Source organism: Antechinus flavipes, chromosome 4, assembly GCF_016432865.1.
Source record: "Antechinus flavipes isolate AdamAnt ecotype Samford, QLD, Australia chromosome 4, AdamAnt_v2, whole genome shotgun sequence".
NCBI lineage: Eukaryota > Metazoa > Chordata > Mammalia > Dasyuromorphia > Dasyuridae > Antechinus > Antechinus flavipes.
The window spans coordinates 151,175,973-151,196,536 of record NC_067401.1 but is presented as its reverse complement, the minus strand read 5'-3'; the positions used below and the strand labels follow the sequence as shown (position 1 = coordinate 151,196,536).

General features: G+C 37.4%; 1 protein-coding gene across 1 annotated transcript in view; it reads right to left on the bottom strand.

The window, feature by feature from the left end:
- SDK2 (sidekick cell adhesion molecule 2) overlaps positions 1-20,564 on the bottom strand; it is a 165,900-nt gene that overhangs the window by 93,715 nt on the left and 51,621 nt on the right. The window contains 8 exon segments of the mRNA XM_051995180.1: positions 1,263-1,361; positions 1,591-1,786; positions 6,440-6,555; positions 8,169-8,350; positions 9,248-9,388; positions 11,988-12,135; positions 12,500-12,636; positions 13,665-13,841. Of these exon segments, the coding sequence (XP_051851140.1) occupies positions 1,263-1,361; positions 1,591-1,786; positions 6,440-6,555; positions 8,169-8,350; positions 9,248-9,388; positions 11,988-12,135; positions 12,500-12,636; positions 13,665-13,841 (1,196 nt within the window).

Genomic DNA, 20,564 nt, shown 5'->3' with positions numbered 1-20,564 from the left:
GTATAGAGGAAGGACAGGGGGTGGCAGTAGTCTGGATGTCTAGATACTCTGCTCATTGGCTTGGCATTTTGTCTGGTGCTATTCTCTGGCCTGTTTCTGTGTTTTTGCTCATATTTTTCCTAAAATCTGGAATTCCTCCTTTTCTCCTGAATTCAATGTTCCTAACTACTTATAAGAGCCAACTTAGATGCCATCTCCTCCATGAAGCCTTCTCTGATCAGCCCTCCCTTCCACTGTCCATCCCCAAAGGTGAAAATAACTTTGATTCCTTAAATTTCTCATAATGTGTTGCTCGAGCCTTTTTTTTTGAAAATGTTTCTTTTGTGTTTCTATTGCTTTCCCTTTATCATAGTTATTCATCTGTATCATTTTACCCTATTAAATTGCAGATTCATTGAGGATTGAGATAAATTTTTTTATCCTTTGTTCCTAGAACAAGGTCTTGCACATAGTAGGTACTTAATAAATGTTTGTTGCTTATCCATTTTTCCATCCTTCTTACTATGGGAAGGTGGTAGGCATTCCCACCTTTGGACACTAATTATCAATCCAACTTCTAGTATTTAGGGAGGGGACAAATGTGGTCTTTTCAGCACCAATAAAATATTGAAACAGTATGGTCATTGCAAAAGAGATATTAGAAATTCATGATAATCATATCACAATGTGGCAAAAGAAAAGGCAGAAAAGTCAGAGATTTTAAATGGGAAATACTAGGGCATGTTACTGATTGGCAGTATAGAGAATCCTAATCCTTAGTTTCCTCAGCTGTAAAATGAGGATACAATACCACCTGACTCATTATGATGATTAAATGATATGAGATATATAAGGTGTTTTACCGACCTTGAAGAATTATATAAATTTTATCTATTCCTGATTACTTTTTTCCTATACTGTTCTAGCTTTCCTAATCAAAACTCTTTCTCTGGAGCTAGTTGGGTTCTGCCCTTGATTCTCTGGACTTTGATTTGACTCATCTTTGAACCAGTTTTCCAGTAATTTCCTGAATCTATCCCTTTCCCCAATTTTCTAACTCTCCTTAATGTCCCCTCATTAGAATGTAAGGTGTGGACTGTCTTGTATTTGTATCACTAATGCCTGCCTGGCACATAGAAAGTGCTTACTAAATGCTTTCTCATTTATTCTCTGAATATTTTTAAAGAATGGGTGGCAGGCTGCTGGTGTTTTAAGGATAATTGTTTGAGGTCCTGTCTGTCCAGCCCTGCCATTCTCAACACTAAGGAAAGGATTGGACTCACCTGTGAGGATGCCATTCCTCTCTCCAGGCTCTTGCCAGCTCACCTTCAGGGAGGTGTCCAGGATTTCATTGAAGCTTAGGTGTCCCACTGGGCCTGGCACTGTTCCCAGAAAAGCAAAAACAAAAACAAAACACCCCCAATCCCCCCCCAAACACAACAAAAGTTAGAATCAGAGAGTGAATGCTTTTTCAAAGAGATAAGATTATGGTTTAAGTTGGGTTGCAGATAACATAATAGGAAAACAAAATATGGGTGTCCCATTGCCCGGAAGAAGTTAGGTCAACTTTGCAAAGAAAAGGGGGGGCTAGGGGAGGACTGGGGTACATACCATCCTCATGGGTGCGCACCAACTGGGGAGAACTGCGGGGTCCATCTCCAGGTGTGGTAAAGCACAAAACTGAGGTAAAGTAGTCTGTAAATTTCTTCAGGCCAGACACAAAGCCCACGTGGATACTGTCCTGGAAGTTGGGTCGGGCTGTCACCATGGTAACCTCTTCTTCTTGCTCAGGCTCCCAGGCAATCAGCTGGGGAGAGAGGATGCTCAGCATGTCAGGTGGGATAAGATGAGCTCTAGCAAACATGGCCAAGCTCAGCCTTAAGAAGGCCAGGTTACTGGGCAGAGAATCCAGGTCCTGGACCAAAAATGTATCTTCCTGACTCCAGGTCTGGTGTACTATCCACTGGGCTTCAGACAAAAAAGCCTTTTATTCTAGAAGTTCCAAACAGTCCTTTTTCTTAATCACTTATTTTACAAACCCCATGCCATTTAGCAGCTAGATTCCCCCTTTCCTCCTCCCTCTTTCTCCTCTCCCAGTTTCCATCTTGCTCTCCTGTTTTCCAGTCATTTCATCTGTCTCTCAGGATGACAGCTGTTCCCTGAGATTTCCTCATTTATTCGAAGTTGATTAAATATCAATTAATGATGAAAAGCAACACTTGATGAGTTTTAATAAGCCTGAGTATTTATAGATATAAAACAATACCGCGGCCAATGTCTCCTGATTAACTCATGATTCTAACAATGCTTAATCTTCTTCCTTTCATGGTCTTATGTTTATAAACCATGTTTTGGCATTTAATTAGTATTGTGCAAAATAGCCTATAGCGAGTTAATTAGATACTAATTAGACCCTAAAAATACTAATCAGAAATACTAAATGGCATTTAATAAGTATGTTAAATATCCTCCTTATTCTAGTTATCTTGTTTTGTGGCAATTAAATTGCCAAACTTCTTTTGAGTAGATTAAGAAGCAAGTTTAATGTTTTAATTCAATTTAATTTATGCAAATTTGAATTAATTATGAATTAGAATTAATTACATAGTACCTAAGCCTTTGCTCTCCAGTAAGTGTTAAATCTTGGTAAATATTTTATTAGTCGTGGACCAATTAGAATAATGACTGTTTTAAAAGATTATAAAGTATGTGTAGGAAGGTGTCCGACAGATTCATTCCATGATTTAGCCAGTAGAAATGATCCAGAAATGAATAGACACAGTTAAGGAAGTGAGATTTTAAGAAGAAGCAATATTGACTTTATGGCTATAGTGCCATGTTTGAAACCTAGAACGTGGCTGTGGGTTTTGTCCTTCTGTTTGCACAGGGTTTAGGGGTGGAATCACTCCTTTTCTGCTATTAGGGTTGGGATCCCTATTTTATAAAGGGGAAAGTTGAGCAACAGTAAGAGAGAGAAAAAGAAGGTTACACATCTGCTCACTATTTCTATAGAGGAGGTTGGTTTGAAGAACAGTCACGGTTCAGGTGGGCTAGGGAGGACAAGGTTGGGCAAGGTCTGAAGGCAACATTTTTATTTAGTAACAATCTAGTCATTTCAGATACCATTTCTCCCTTGAAACAGTTCTTAACATTCTTCCTCTTCTAACAACTCTCTCCAATTGATCAGAGGAGAAGGGTTAGCTTTTCTCAAATTTATCCTCCAAGTAAATGTAGGAACAGCATTGTTTTCACAAGAGAAATATGATCTTTGGGGTTCTATGACATTACAGTGCAGTTGAAAATAAAAGTGGATGAAACAATATTTTCCAAAGAGCTCCTATATTTTTCTTTTTAGTCCAATCTATAATTTCATACTTGTGGGTATGCTAATTCCCTTCACAGATAGGCAATTTGTATGAAGCTTATAATTTTGGCTGGGATATAAACAACTGGCATATAAGTGTCTATAGATTTACTCATACCTGTTCATACATACACCCGACATCCACATATCTATTACCTACAGAGAAAGTTGGATTGAAGACCAAGCATGGCCTGTTTATACATATACATACCACATATTGTGCATATAAAAAAAACACACAAACACCTTAGACAGCAAAGGTCACAGTATAGCTACTGGAATTAGAGTTAGGAAGACCTGAGTTTCAATTCTTTCTTGGACATATGGCTCTAAGTAAGTCACTTGACTGCTAAGCCTTAGTTTCCTTATCTGTAAAATGGGAATTTAATAGCATTTACTCTATAGAGCTGTTGTGAGGCCTGAATGAGACAACACTTATAAAACACTGTGTAAATGCCAGTTAACATTATGTGTAGGCACATATATAAACACACACATGTTTATAAAAATATCTGTTGACAGAACATTGATATTTTACTATCAGTTCATATTCATTTTATCTTTTCTGCCCAATATATAGTCTTCCCTTGTTTATCTGAAGCAGTGTCTTTCTTAACATTTGGGGCAATGGATTGTGAACTCTAAGGCCTTTATTCTTGACTTTTTTCCTCCCATAGCAAAGTAGAACCAAAAGACCGGCTATGATTCTTTCTGTTTGTGTGATCCTATGAAAGTCATTTAAATCTCTCCAAGTCTCCATTCTCTCCTACGAAAATGGGACATGCATTATCTACCCTAAAGGATTTCTTGTAGAGAAGGCACTTTGTAAACTCCACATAAATAATACCACGGAAATGTTAGCTATTAATATTGGTGATGATATTAAGGTAGAGGACATTCATGGCCACAGGGCTTGGATACTCTGCCTGGTAGTCAGGCCTCCTGGAGACCAATTTAACTTGCTCAAGGGAGGTCACCCCACTCAGACCTAGAGGGCAGAGACCAACGTAATACCTGTGTGTCCTATAAGTCACTTTGTCTGTTGTTGTTTGTCCTTCATTCTCAAAAAAAAAAAAAAGAAGATGAATGACATCAAGAAGATGAAATCTTGACTTGCAAGTGAATTGAGTTTAAATGAGGAAATTGGATGAAACAAGTCTCTCCATGGGCTTCTCCTGTTCTCAAACCTAGGATTCTATGAGCTCTCACTGTACAGCATCTAAAAATAATAATTAAGTGCCTACTGAAGGCTTTACTATGATGGCAGGGGAAAAATATGGTAAGAGTGAAGAGAAAGAGAAACTGATCTTCTCATCTTAACAGCAGCTTCTGAACTCACCACGATGCATAATCAGGTTTTTCTGAACTACTTGCTTTTGATCTGGATATAATCATAGGCTGAGACCTAACTGTTTTGGCCTCCTCCACCAGCCTCTCTGGCTCTGCTGGACTTCATTTGCTTTTGAAGTTCCCTCTCCCATGTCTCATTTGAAGCCCAAGTCTCCCAACTGGGTATGAAACTTTTGTGCTGAAGGCAGCTAATTGTTCCCAACTCGGTGACTTGGTGGAGAGATCTGCCTTCTTCTTCCCTCTTGAGTCTCAATTAAAAAACCCTTCCCTGCTAATGCCAAGAATGGTTTCATGGTTTCTGGTTTCATGAGCAGGGGTTAACAGCTCCGTTTCTCCTTTCCTTCCCTATGTAGACCAGGAACTGTCTCATCTATCCCTCCCACTCAGATTCTGTAAGCTTCCTTTGGGTGAGGCGGTCCGTGTGGCTGCAGGGTCTCTACATAAGTTTAGGTAGCCCAGGAAGATAAGAAGGTCTTTGTTTTCCCGGCTGGAAAGTGCCATAATTGTGATTAGAGCAAAATTTAATTAAAGAAAGGGTAGAAAAGTCAATGAGGAGGGCAATTCCGCCTGCAGTAATTAATTATGTCAGCATAGAAAAGGCTCATTTACCCTCCTGGGCTAGGAACAGAAGGTGGCTCTGGGAGAAGGATGACACAAGGATGGGTTGTGAAGATGATATCTAGGGAGTAATTGTGCTGGACAGCAAGACAAGGTTTGGAGCTGATAGATATGATAAGGAGAAGTGATGTTTCTACATTTCACTAACATCATGAAGCAAAGTCCCATTTGCCCCATGCTAGTTATGGCTTTGCCTATTTTAAAAACTTCTCTCTAGTCTTGCTAGGCAGTTTTTCCTTCCAGTTTAAAATTAATACCCCCCACTGTTGTAATTCCAAATCATGACAGAGGAACAATCATAGGTATTGCACTTTTGTAAATGGGTCCTTTACAGGAGGTTCAGTTGCCTGATAGATAAGACTGTAGGAATCAGCAGTCAATCATAAATCAATAAAAAAAATCCCTTCAAATAATTAAAGAGTTGGCGATTCCAATTCCAGCTATGCTGCTCATTGACAGTGTTAACTGGTGTATGTCACTCAATCTTCGTTTACCCATCTGCTGTCAAGAAGGACAATTCTATATATGAGGGTACAGATCCCGGTCTTCTCAACTATTAAGAAGGGGAAACTGAATTATGGAGGTAAGGACCTCTACCCTAGTTATCCATCAGACTGAAGAAAGATACTTAGAGAAGGTTGAGTCTGTTCTATTTTAGGACACAAATTCTTTATTTTCTGATAGAACCAAAGCATTCTATTTCAACCTAAGACACACTGATTCCCTCAATGGACTTAACCACTACCGTTACGCTGATCTAGGCTTTGAGCTGGGAATGGGCTGGGAGCCAGTTTGAACAGGCTGATTGTTAAATATGTAGGGTGAAAATTCATACTTTTGAAATCAGCAAGTGCTACAAATCAGAACTTGATTTATTCTTTTGTCCTCTATTCAGATTTAAGAAAGTGATAAAGTGTCAGTAATGAAAATTAAACTTAAAAGTATATTATGTAGAAAAAAATTTTTTTGAGGGAAGAGCTGGTTGTTAAACATTTACTAGGACAATACTGCCAGGATCAGACCAATATGTTTTTGTCTTACACGATCATTTCTGTTTCATCTGTGCCCTCTAACTTTTATAGAAAGACAGGATCCTGGAAGAAAGTAGTAAGTTGATATCTTCCTTACCTTATAGCCCTGATTGATGCCATTGATGAATTGGGGGCTTGGGGCATTCCAAGTGAATCGAATTGTTGTAGAATTGATGGCTTCAGCTCGAACATTGCCTGGGGGGACTGTGGGAACTGTATTGAGGGAGGGTGAAGGGAAGGAATAAATGGGAAAAAGCTTAAAATATCAGAGAGGATAAAGCTATAGGCCTATTGCAATATATATATACACACACCAGATACATGACTATAAAGAGATAAAAAGGCTAGACCTGTAATATAGGCCTAAGAAACTCCCAGGTAAGAAAACTCTTGATTGACTCAACTCTTCTCAGTAACACAATGATTCAAGACAACTACAAAGGACTTCTGAAGGAAAATGCTATCCACAACTAGATAAAGAACTGATGAACTCTGAATGCAGATCGAAGCAGATTTTTTCACTTTATTCTTCCTTGTGAATTTTTCCCCCTTTTGATCTGTTTCTTCTTTAACAACTGTGATTAATATGGAAATATGTTTTACATGTATAAACTGTATAAAAATGCCTACCATTTTCAGAAGAGGGGAGGAAAGGGAGTGAGGGAGAAAAATTTGAAAATCAAAATCTTATAAAAATGAATGCTAAAAATTTTCTTGACATGTAACTGGAGAAAAAATAAAATACTATTTTAAAAAATGTAAAAAAGAAAACTCTCTAATTGATGTAGGCTGGAATCTTCTCTGCAATTTATGACTTTAGAGTTTCTTAGCGCTCTGAAAGGAAGAGAAATTAGGCTATGATAACATAGCTAGTAGTATGTATGAGAGGCAGACATGAACTGGGGTCTTCCTGAGGGCAGCTCTCTAACCACTATACAATATTGACTCTCTAGTTTTTGTTCAGTTAATTCTTTTATAAAATAGATAAAGTTTGTAGATTTTACATGACCAAACAGAAACAGAAAGACCATTGGATTAAGGATCACAGAGTTAGAGTAGGAAGTGCTTTTAGAGAGGGTTTCCTCCAACTTCATTTTACAGATGAGGAAACTGAGCCCACAGAAGTTAAATGGCTTGTCTCAGGTCACAGCTAATAAGCTGCAGAATTGAGATTTGAACTCTACTCTTTGAACTTCAAATTCTGCATTCTTTTCATTGTATTCTTTTTTGCTGGAGACCTGAGCTTTAAAAAGTTCCAACTCCACTCTTAACTGTTGGTGTAGCCTTAGCAACACCACTTTCACTATGTGTTAGTTTTCTCCTCTGTAAAATGGGAATTATAACACCAGAATAATACAGGTCTAATAAGCAGGTTGTGAGTCTTGACCTCTAACGGATGTAAAAATGTTATAGAATTTCAAAAAATGCTATGATATAGAATATTAAATAATAACTTATATTATTCAATTAAATCTATCAAATCTATCAAAATTCATAAATGAAATATATCCTCAAGTCTTTATTTTTTCATCTCTATATTATCCTGTTTATTTACCCCTGACTTTCCCCATATTCAATAAACATACTAAGAACCTACTATATGCTAGGCACTGTGTTAATTATTTGTGCACTAAAAAGACTAAGGCATCGATATGTGATGGAAGGAATAGTTCTATGAAGGAAAAAATAAGCTAAGGTGTTCCTGATTTTCCTTTAAGGATGTTATAAGGAGAAAATTGAGTGCAGCAGTAATTGAAGACAGAACTGTCAAGAGATGATGAACTTTGATTTTTACACTAGCAAACCTGAATTTCTCTCTTGCTTACCTCCTTGCAAGGTCCACTCTGTCACTTTGCTACTGTAGACACCCAGGCCGGCACTGTTGTAGGCTGCCACTGAGATCTCATAGTTGGTCCAGATAATGAGTTCCTCCAGGAGCAGGTTGTTGACATCTGCATTGGTGATATTCCTAAACTGGTACCCAACAGGCAACCCAGCTAGACAGAACCTGGAGAAGTAAGGAACAGAGAGAGCAAGGTAGAATTCTCCCACAGCACTTTGTTGGATGAACTTTTCTGTTCATATTTTTCTTTGGAGAAGTAGCTTGGGATCTTGAGGAAAAAATCTGATCTTTCTTGATGGGAGAGAGATTCTGGTAAGAATCTTTGGGCTCCAAGGGGGAAGTCTGGTGATATCATATGTTCTGAAATAAGATAGCCCTGTGGACAGGGTATTTTGTTACAACAAACTAATAAGGTGATGGGCTCTTTATTCTTCTCCTCACAGGCCAAGCTTGAAATCTCTAGGCCAGAACTTTCAGAAGTCGTCTCATTTCTTCTATTTCTGCAGAAGACTATATTTAACTTAGCTCAGCTTTTGGACAGCCTCTTCTGTTCTTAAAGCTTCTACAAGAAGGTAAACACCACATTGCTTTCTGTCATCTACTTTGTATTCTACCAGTAAGAGTTCCTTTTCATATCTAACCTAAATCCTTCGTAGCTTATTAACCAGAGCCCATTTCTCATTATTAAAAAGTAGTCCATTAGAATGATGGCAGTTCCACAAAAGGCCCACATTAGCTTCTGTCTCATGCTAACAGCAGCACTTTCCAGGCAGCACACTGGCGTCAAAGTCAGGAAACCTGAGCTTAGCTCTAATACTTATTAATTCTGTGACCTTAGGAAGGCCATATGACCCATGCAAGCCTCATTTATCTCACATGAACATATGGATAATAATGACAATTAATTATTATTAAGTAATAACAATAACCTTAAAGAGTTGTAAAGAGTAAATTATTATTATTGGCATTATAATTGAGATTAGGAACATGACGTATGTTTTCAAGGGAACGCTCTGTCTTTTCCAATTTCAAGTTCTTTCTCTCCCTCCCTGGGTGGCTTACCTGATGATATAACCCTTCAAAATGCCGTTTTGATGGCTCTCAGGAGGAGGCTGCCACTGGATCATAATGGATTGGTTGGTTCGGCCACTGGCGATGACATTCTGAGGAGGGGCTGTGGGTGGCTCTTCGGGGAGGGAGACTCTGGGCAGTAAATGTCAAAAAATACATCTATTCCTTGTCAAATAGTCTAAAAAGCAAGCCTTAGAAAATCTAATTTTTTGTACCCAGATTCCCAGTCTGGGGTGCCTGCAAGTCTCCATTGGTGGGCTACTAGTGATCTAGGTTTCCACTACGTCTAGGTCCAGTATCTTGCCTTATATTGATTCACAACCTGGACATCTTCCCACCAGTCATTATATGATACTGGCAAATGTCCTTTCACTGCCCTTCTCACCTCTGAATCTGAAACCATAACCAAATTAATGCCATTCTTTTCTTAGAAATGGCAATTTACTCACCAGTGATTTCACTTAGCATCTCTGTATTTTCCAGGCCAAAATATCCTTCCATGGCCACCATATATATATATATATATATTGTGGAGCAATGAGTAGAACACTTGAATTTGAATCAGTGAATTCAAATCCTGCTAAGACATTTACTAGCTTCATGACCCTGGGGATGTCATTTAACTTCTTCTAGATTCAATTTCTTCATGTGTTAAATGTAACTCAATGGCCCCTAAGGTCTCTTTCAGTTCTAATTTATGGACTATGGATCTAGATGTAGTGGACAACTACTATCAATCCATGATTAATTAACAATTATCAATAAGCACTATTAATATATATTATTATTTAGGTAGCATGGCATATTGGATAGAGTGCCAAAAAGAAGACTAGGATTCAAGTCTTGCCTCTAATACATACTGGTTGTGTGACCACTGAGCAAGCTACTTAATCTCTCAAATATTCTAGGCAACTCTCTAAAGCAATAAATACAAGAGAAGGTTCTGACCCACATTAGTGAACAAAATTTCTATGTCAATGAAATTATAGGTCTAGTTTCTATCTATTTCCTATTATTATCATCTTCCCTTTTATTTCCTAGACCATGCTTGGGCACAGAATAGATGGTTACATAGGTGGGAGGCAGTGAGAGCATGTATATCTATATTCTAAAACCAAATATAGGTTATCTGGAATTATTGGTGAATGAACTTTTTTACACAAGTATATTTCCCTGAGAATTTAAACTTACTCACTTAGCTGCCCTAACTTTTCTTTATGCCAATCATTTTTAATAGAAATGTTTCTAAAATTTATTATACCTTTTGTACCTTTTTAAATAGAGAAAATCATACATAATTTAACCACTCCTCGATTCTCTGAATTACAGTATAAATGATAATGATTGTACTATACTATCGGGTTAGCCATATGCTCAAATATTGCTGAGGTGCAGAGGATTGTCTGCTCTTTGCTAAATGGCCCCATACTAAGTGTTTAATTTTGTAAGTTCTTCTGCATAACTGTCTAAAGATCAGGATGTCCACGATCACTTCCTCAAGATCATGATGTGCTTTTAGCAGGTCCTTTCTACTTTTAATTTGCTATTTCTTATTATCTGCTGTGTACTTTTAAATCCGATGGGCAAATTTATTAGAATTTGTGTGCAAAGCAAGATTACTGATTTAAGTCAACAGTCTCTAAGAGGCGCTGAGGAACTTCCCTGTGGACAAACTTCATAAGCTTTGTTACAGCCTTTTCACTGTTGTATTGAGACTGCTAGGCAGTGTTATAATGCATATAGAGCGGTGGGTCTAAAGTAAAGACTTCTTCCTGCGTTCAAATGTACCCTCAGATACTTACTAGTTGTGTGACTCTGTTTGCTTAGTTTCCTCCTCTATTAAAAGAACTGGAGGGTACTCTAGTATCTTTGGTAAGAAAACTCCAAACATGGATCACAAAGAGTTGGAGTGAACTGGAAAATGACTGAACTGGATTCAGTGTTGAAACTGCTTCAAGTCTAACCGCTGGAGAAGTGGTTACTGTAACAAATTTTTTTTGGAGGAAATTGAACATTTATTTGTATTCTTAGTGAAGAAATATTCTTATCTCCATTTATATTCTTAGTGAATAAATATTAATTAAATGCTTTTTTAATAAATGGTGCTATACAAGGTTTTTTTTTTTTAATTTTATTTTGTGGTTACAAAGAAACTATCCAATAGGGGAGTAGCTAAACAAAGTATAGCATATGAATGAAATGGAATACTATTTCTGTTGTAAGAAATGATAAAATGGAGAATTTCAGAGAAACTTGGGAAGACTTGTATGAAGTTATGCAGTATAAAATAAATAGAAACAGAAGAACAATTTATACTATAGCAACAACACTACAACTTTGATCTCTGATCAGTACAATGACCGATCACTATTTAGGAGATCTGTAATTGGAGCACTGTACTTGCTTTTTGACTGAAAACTGAAGTACTAAATATACAGTGTAAGATGTCCAATGTGCTGCTTGTTTCTGAATTACAGAGACAAGCATTTTGTTTTTGTTTTTCAAAGGGTTGAGGGAAACTGGGAGAGAAAAAATTAATACTTATTAATCAAAAATATTTAATTAAAAAATAATGCCATGCTTGGTCCTATACAGAAAGACCTACAAAGACTGAGAACTCATGTTTTGGGAACTCATATTTTGCCTGTTTCTTCCTTCCTTTTTCCTTGTCCCATTAACTCAGATCAAATGAAATTTGCTGATTATAATATGACTGGGATTTACTCCTTACCTTTCTGTATCCTTGCTGAACTGCCCCTTCCCCACATCATTGACTGCACAGAGACGGAACTGGTAGGATCGTGCTGGAACTAGACCCTTAACCATCACTGAAGTAGCCTCAGGATCCACACTAGGCAAAAGTACTGTCCAGGGGGCGTCTTTAGGGGCAGAGAGAGAGCAGGGTATGATTAGTTTAGGATAGGGGAAGGACAATTGTCTTCCATGTTAACACCCCAGTTAAATCTGGGAAATCTAGGGGAGCATGACTAGATATGGGAAGGGTAGGAACTGAAGGAGGAGCTCTGATTTTAAGGGTTTCATTTATTAAATGAATTATATTTTACAAATGCATAGACTCTATGCAATACCACGTAAAAATCACTTTTCAATTTGTGAACATTATTTTGGCGTCTAAAGCATGATACTTTGGGAGCGAGACTGAGACTATGGGTACCGTGCTTTTCATAAGGTAGAGTCCTGGGCAAAGGAGGATGTGGGTAACTGAAAGAGGAGGAGTCTTACTGTTCTCCGACATCTCCAGAACATAGTGTATCAGGGGGCTGTTGCCATCAAAGGGTTTGGCCCAAGTCAGATTGATGGAGCGTCTCTCAGCTGTGCTCAAGGTTGCCATGGGATGCTCAGGTGCATGAGGTAACTGACTGAAAGAAAGTAGTACAGCAAATATGTCCATGATACATAATACTATTAGATGATGGTGAGCCATTAAAGGTTCTCAAATAGATAGACATTAAGCCTCCTGATAGATAATATAATGGATAAGTATTCGGTCTTAAAATTAGGAAAATGAGTTCAAATTCTACATCAGATAGATATTAGCTATGTGATCCTGAATAAGTTATTTAACATTTCTTAGCTTTTTAAACATTTCAGTTTCCTTATTTGCAAAAGGATCCAAGCATTAAGAAAAAGATCAGATGAGATAATAGCTGTAGAATGTTTTGGTAACTATTAAGTACTTGGTATTATCATTATCATTATTATTATTCCACGGGGATGTTTTACGTTAAGGCAAGAGGATTATCTTATATTTCATATGCCCTTTCTGAATCACTCATCCTTGGAAACCAGTTGCCTCTGTATCCATAATTATGGCTGGTTACATCACCATAAGTAGCCTACAGTTATTAATGTTATAACTGCTTAGTTAGATACAGACAGAGCTAGAACTAAGGATAGGCAGGGTAGGCAGCTGCTTAGTGGGCAACATAGAGGGATGCAATAATGGAAATACTGAATATTATGTAAGATAGATGGGAAATCAGGAGTCACTTCCCTCTGCTTATACAGCATATGGACATGGGGCTGTCCCTTACAAAATCATCCATTTGGTGTGGGTGGGTGTTACAATTATTTTTTATAAATACACATATTTTTAATGCCAGGAAATCTCATTCTCCATGTATTGAGTCATAGTGAATACTCTAAGTCTCCAGTGGTGAGTAACATACTGGAAGGACAAGGTACAAATTTTGCCTGAGTTGCACAAATGTCTTATGCACAGTAAGAGCTCAGACAACATGATTTGGGTATCATTTGGGATGGGGCAGAAGGAAGAATGGCAGACTAGTGCTGGAAGCTGGTCCATGAGAGCTTAGTAAGGACCTTGCTCCAAACCTTCTGGGGGCGACCTAAGCCTAACTGCCAGGGTAAGGCAGGGGATACTTACCGGACTCGCAGGTAGGCACTTCGGGAGTCATTACCTCCTGCAGAGAGAACCCTGCAGGTGTAGGTGCCAATATCACCTGACCAGGTTTGTGAGATGTGCAGAGAGCCATTCTTATCTAAGCGCATGCGAGGAGTGCTGTCCACACTAATCACTGCTCCATCCTTTTCCCAGATGTACCTAGTAGGAAGAAAAAATATCACAGTCAAGTGATAGGAATGATGTTCTGCTGGGAAAGAGAGAATCCATAGTCCTTCTTCTGAGAGCTCTACTTTAGGGTGGGATATTTTTCCCAAGACAGGCTGACTCCATCCTACTTGGGTTGCTGGGCAGTTTCCATTGGATTGGTTTGGATATAATTTTTATTTATTTTTAATATTTTATTTTATTTTTGGTTTGGATATAACTTAGGGCTAGAAATTATCTTAGAGCTCACCTGATTTATAGAGGAGGAAAATGAAATCCAGATAGGTGAAACTGACTGAGATCATATGTAATGACATAACTAATATTCAAATCCAGGTCTGTTAAGTTCCAGACTCAATATTCTTTATGTTATACTCTTATTTAAATCTATTTTCAATCCCTCATGCTCAGATGTTGAGTTGACTATTCTTTCTTACCAGAAATAGCTGCCTTGTTGATAGGTTATAGTGTCTGAAATTCCACCATCAGAGCAGTTTTCTTGACTAAGAGATTCCACTGTAAAAATTAAGTATCTCTGGAGAGTTACCACATTAAGATATGACTCATCCTTTAGATTTCAATTGAAGTTCTGGATAGAAAATTACTTTTTTTAGCCAAAGTTCTACCAAAGAACTTCCAGAAAGAAGAACAGAAGCAAATTCTTTAGAAGACGTTAAATATAAAGTTCAGAAAGAACAGAATGAAAGTTTCTAAGTGTTGAAAGAGGTGACATCTTAGAGTTGGTTTTAATTGTGAAATCATTAGACCAATTCATGGCACAATAGGACAAGGGGTTAGGATTGTCTAAAACAATTATTTTTTTTCATTTTTGAGATATCTGGCACAAATCAATCTATCCATCTAATAACAACTATTTATTAAATCCTAGGATGTGTCAGATGCCCCAAAGAGAGGGACTTGAGAAATTATATATGTGGTTATATCAGAGTTGTTACTTTGTTTTTTGCAGAATATTTCATTTTTTTGTTTTTTGTTATTTTTTTTGAGTCAATGTTTTTGAGTCAATATCATCAGTATACTCAACATTGATTACAAAACTTACTTATTCAGCTAATATTTACAGTTTTATTGCAAAGTGACTGCAAGAACTACTAAATACACTGAGGGTGGACTAGGAGATAATATTGAAATTTCTCTAATTCATGGGTTCTGAAAAATGTATGTTTGGTAGGCTGCAGGAGTATTTCCTGGGATACAAGTTGTATTTTTCTTTAACTGTGGCCATGTGGATGCCCTGAAATAGAACTGAAGGCCATAGAGCTGACCAAGTCAAATCCTGATTTGCATTTAAGAATAAGGAAGTGAAGGCTGAAAGAGAAGAAAAACTGGCTTAAGGTTACCAAGTGGCCAGTGGTCCAACTGAACCTAGAATTCAAGGTTTCTAACTTTGGAATCTTCTGCTCTTTGACCACATTAAGCTCAATATTTTTAGATAAAGTGGGTGGAGTTAAAAAAAAAAACTCCTAGATTTTGAGCCACTTTTGTTTTTATATCACCTGGGGCATCATCTCTGGATTTCATTTTGCTCATCTCCAAAGTCCTCAGCAGAGCATTCTATTTCCTCTGATGTTATAATGACAATTAATTGGCTACTGTCAAGTTAATCAAATTTTTTTGAATGTTGCTTTTTTTCATCTACAAAATGGGTATAATACTTATACTATATAGGGCTTAGTAAATCAGAGTGATGGGAGCTGCTGCTATGATGATCTTCAAAGGGATAATGATGATGATGATGATGATGACCCTCAAGAACAAAGGTTCTTAAATGAAGGGACATGGTCTATGGACAGATTTCAGGGCACTAGGAAGTTGGATGGAAAAAAATAACTGCATTTCAATACATTTAGTTTCCTTTGTAATTCTATGTATTTAAAAATATTATTGAGAAGGGTTCATAGTTTTCACCAGACTGCCAGAAGGAGTCCATGACCCAGAGAATGCTTAAGAATCCTTGGTCTACAGTTCTAATGCTCTTGTGATGAAGAGAGCCACCCAAAGAGAGGACTGTGGGAACTAAGTCTGGATCACAACATAGCATTTTCACTCTTTTTATTTGCTTGTTTGCTTGTTTATTTGTTGTTTGCTTGTATTTTATTTTCTTTCTTTATTTTCCCTTTTGATTTGATTTTTCTTGTGCAGCAAAATAACTGTATAAATATGTATGCACATACTGGATTTAACATATGTTTTTACCATGTTTAACATATATTGGATTACTTGCTATCTAGGGGAAATGGTGGAGAGAAGGGGGGGGGGAATTGGAACACACACAAGGATTTGCAAGGGTTAATGTTGAAAAATTTTCCATGCATAACTTTTGAAAATTAAAAGGCTTTAATAAAAAAAAAGAATTCTTGATCTCAAATCACATATAAAAATATGTACTTGATCTCACTACTGGCTCTGTATTCCAAAGAGATGATAAAAAAGGGAAAAAGCCTCCTATGTGCAAAAATGTTGTATCAGCTCTTTTTGTAGTGGCAAAGAACTGGAAATTGAGTGGATGCCCATCAGTTGGGGAGTGATTGAATAAGTTATGGTATACGAATATAATGGAATATTATTGTTCTTTAAGAAATGATGAGCAGGCTGATTTTAGAAAAGCCTGGAAAAACCTACCTACATGAATTGATGCTGAATGAAGTGAGCAGAGCTAGGAGAACATTGTACACTGTAACAATAAGATTATGTGATGATCAGCTATGATAGACTTGGCGCTTCTCAACAATGTGGTAATTCAAGGCAATTCCAATAGATTTGGCATGGATATCCAGAGAGAAAACTATGGAGACTGAATGTGGACTGAAACATAGTCTTTTCACCTTTTTGTTTTGTTTGTATTTCATAGTTTTTTTTCCTTTTGATCTGTTTTTTCTTGCACAACATGACAAATATGGAAATATGTTTAAAAAGATTGCACATATTTAACCTGTATCAGATTGTTTGCTGTCTTGGGGAGGATAATGGAGGGAGGGAGAAAAATTTAGAACAGAAAGTTTTATAAAAATGAATGTTGAAAACTATCTTTATATATATATTTGGAAAAATAAAATATATCTACTATATTTACTGTATATCTAGGCCTGGAGTCAGGAAGTCTCATCTTCCTTAATTCAAATCTATTCTCAGACATTTCCTAGCTGTGTGATCTTGGACAAGCCCTTAACCCGTTTACTTCAGTTTACTCTTCTGTAAAATGGCCAGCAGAAGAGAATGGCAAACCACTGTATATCTTTGCCAAGAAACCCTCAAATGGTGTCACAAAGAGTTGGACTGAAATGACTGAACAATCACAACTTTATTATTAAAGACAGTGTTTTACAATGGCTAGAGGGTCAGCCTCAAAGCCAGGCACTCTTGAGTTCAAGCCTGGCCTCTGAAATGTAATTGGTTTGTGACTTTGGACAAGACATTTAGCCTTTTGGTTCCCCAGGACAACCGGAAGGCCTTGGAATGAGGAAGCCCTGGATTCAGGACTGACCTCTGACATGTGACCTGTGTGATTCTGGAACATCTTAATCTCTCAGTCTGTTTCCTCACCTGTAAAATGGGGACAATAATAGCATCCACCTCCCAGAGTTGGACCCAGGAGTTGGACCAAATGTAATCATTCTTGTAAAGCACTTTTTAAATCTTAATTTCAATGGTGTCTGACTCTTTGAGACATTTGGGATTTTCTTGACAGAGATATTGGAGTAGTATGCCATGTCCTTCTCCAGCTCATTTTACAGATTAGGAAACTGAGGCAAATAGGGTAAAGTAATTTGCCCAGGGTCATATGGATAGTAAATGCCTGAGACCAGATTTGAATTCAGGAAGATGAATCTCCCTGACTTCAAGACTATTACTCTAACCACTATGCCATCCAACTGCCCCAAAGTGCTGGTGAATTGTTAATCTGCATCGGTGAAGGGAATTTCTAAATTCTAATTGTAGAATTCTAAATTCAAAAAAAAGTTCTGCATTCCATTTTAGTCCCCTTCTTCTATGTTAGTGCTAAATTTGGCCACTGTTTGACCTTGGGAAAAATTTAGAGCATGAGTCAAAGCTATTATTCTTGACTAGTCTTCCAATGTGTCAATCAGCCAAGAGCAAATTTTGAGAGTACAGAGAAGAACAGAGGATCCTGACACTCATATAATGATAATATTTTGGGATGCCAATTCTGCCTTGTTATGCTAATGATGGGGATGAGGTAGGGTCCTATCAAAGAAAGGAATGGATGGAGTGGGAGTCAAAGTCCAGGCTCTGGTTCCTTTTGTATTCATTGGTTGTTTAGGTTGGTGAAGCTCAAACATTGTTCTCTCATCTGTCAAGTGAGGAACTTGTGTTAGATTCAAAGCCATTCCTAACCCAGTCCCCTCCTAATTGTGTCTTACTCCCCAACATGTACTCTTATATCCAGCGGCACTGGCCTCCTGGTTGTTCCACAAACAAGACAATCCATCACGTGTTTCTGCTTTTTTTCTATCTGAAATGCATTGACCTCCCTGGCTTCTCAACTAAAATCCCACCTTCTGCAGAAAGTTTTCCCCCATCTCTTCTCAATTCCAGGGCTTCCCCTTTCCAGATTATTTCCAATTTATCTTGTACAGAGTTTAATTTCTATAAATTTGTTTGCATATCTCTTCCCTCCTTCCTCCCATTATATTGTAAGTTTCTTAAGGACAGGGTCAATTTTTTGACTCTTTTTGTATCTCCAGTGCTTAGCATGGTACCTGGCACATAGTAAGTGCACAAAAAATGTTTATTGAATTGAATTGAAAACTTCAAAATCTATACTAGCAATGGGTATGGTGAGGTCCCCTAGTTGTAAAATGGGATGACATAGTACCTACCTCCCAAAATTGTTATAAGAATTAAATGAAATAATGTTTGTAAAGCTTTTGTAATAGTTTCTGGAACACAGTAGGTGCTTAATAAATGCTTGTTCCCTTCTCCTACTAGCTTTAAAAACTTCCAGTAAAATTGAACAATGGTATTAAATTAAGCTACATATGATATATTTTATTTTAAATTTCTTAATTCTAGAATTCTTTAGGTTTTTGGGGAATTCTCTGTGGGTGCCTCTGAGCTTAATTGACTTTAATCACCATCACAATTTCTCTCTGTTTTGTTGCATTCTTCATAACATAGATATCTACAATTATTCTAGGAAGTTGTCCTGCCTTCTGTTGTCACCTATCTCGTGTGGGGCATTGCATGTTAAGGTGACTTCTGTGTCATCTGGAATCCTGGCTTTCTAATAGGTGCATTTTGATGCTAGCAATACCTTCTTTAAAATATGAAAGATCAAATTATATTGAAAAAGTACTGGACTTTGGAGCAGCTAGATGGTATAGTAGATAGAACACTGACCCTGAAGTTAGGAAGCTCTGAGTTCAAATCCAGTTTCAGACACTTAACACTTCCTAATTGTGTGATGTCGGGCAAGTCACAATTCTAATTGCTTCACATATACAACAACAAAAAAGGTACTAGATTTGGAGTCAGAGAAGACCTGAATTCAAATACTAACACTTACTATTCATGTGCTCTTGTACAAGTCACTTAATTTCCTTTGACCTCAGTTTCTTCATCTGTAGCCCACCAATAAGCATTTAGTAAGTCCTAGGAATTGCAATGGATAAAATGCCAGACCAAGACCAGACTCTTCTTGTGACAGAAACTTACTAGCATTCTGACCCTGGGAAAACCACTTTAACCCTTCTTGCCTCAGTTTCCTCTTCTGTAAAATGAAGTACAGAAGGAAATGGCAAACCACTCTAGTATTTTTGTCAAGAAAACCTCAAGGTGGGTCACTGAGACTCAGACATGGCTGAAAAATGGCACATTAAGAGCCCTTACTACATACATACTAGACTTGTATTTCAGATACAAAGAAAAAACAAAAAGAGCCCCTGCCCTCAAGGAGCTTACATTTTAATGGGAGAAACAACACATACATACACCTGCAATCACAAGAAATATAGAATATGTATGCAGGTGACCACTAGTGAGAATAATGCATATTCTGAAGGGGTCACATTATTTGAGTTTGTACTGACTGTTTCTATTGGGTTGGAAACAATGATTATATCTTATAAAATTATGTTTAAATAGTATGAATTCCAATAAATGTGGCCACTTTGGGGGATTCATTCTACACATTAATTGAGACTTAGTTGTGGAAGAAGGTAGCATAAATCAGCTTTGAAACTGGGAAGGGTCCCTTGGAATTCTAAGATTTCCTCCAGACATGGAGATAGGAGACAGCTTTTTTAAATGAAAAACAACAAGTACCCTGGTATAGTTGGATGATAGAGTGCAGGGAAGGTTGTAATGTAATTAAAAGACTAGAAATGTAGGATGTAGCCAAGTTGTGAACAGCTTAGAATGCCAAACATGGATTTTGGACCTTTAAGGACCCCTCCAGCTTTCAATCTATGATCCCATTATCCAATGTATATATCAAAGAAGCTTATTACATTTGGCTATTTTTCAGTATGAAAACAGAATTAATTTTCCTGATTCTACATTAAAATGTCGGTGACCTCCCATATATACTATAACTCCCACTAGGAGAAATTTTAGAGATCATCTTTTTAAAACTCTTTGTTTTTATAGATGAGGAAATGAAAGCCTGGAAAAGCTAAATGACTTATCCAAGATCACATAAAGGTTAAGTGTTTGTTAGAGCTGGGATGCAAATCC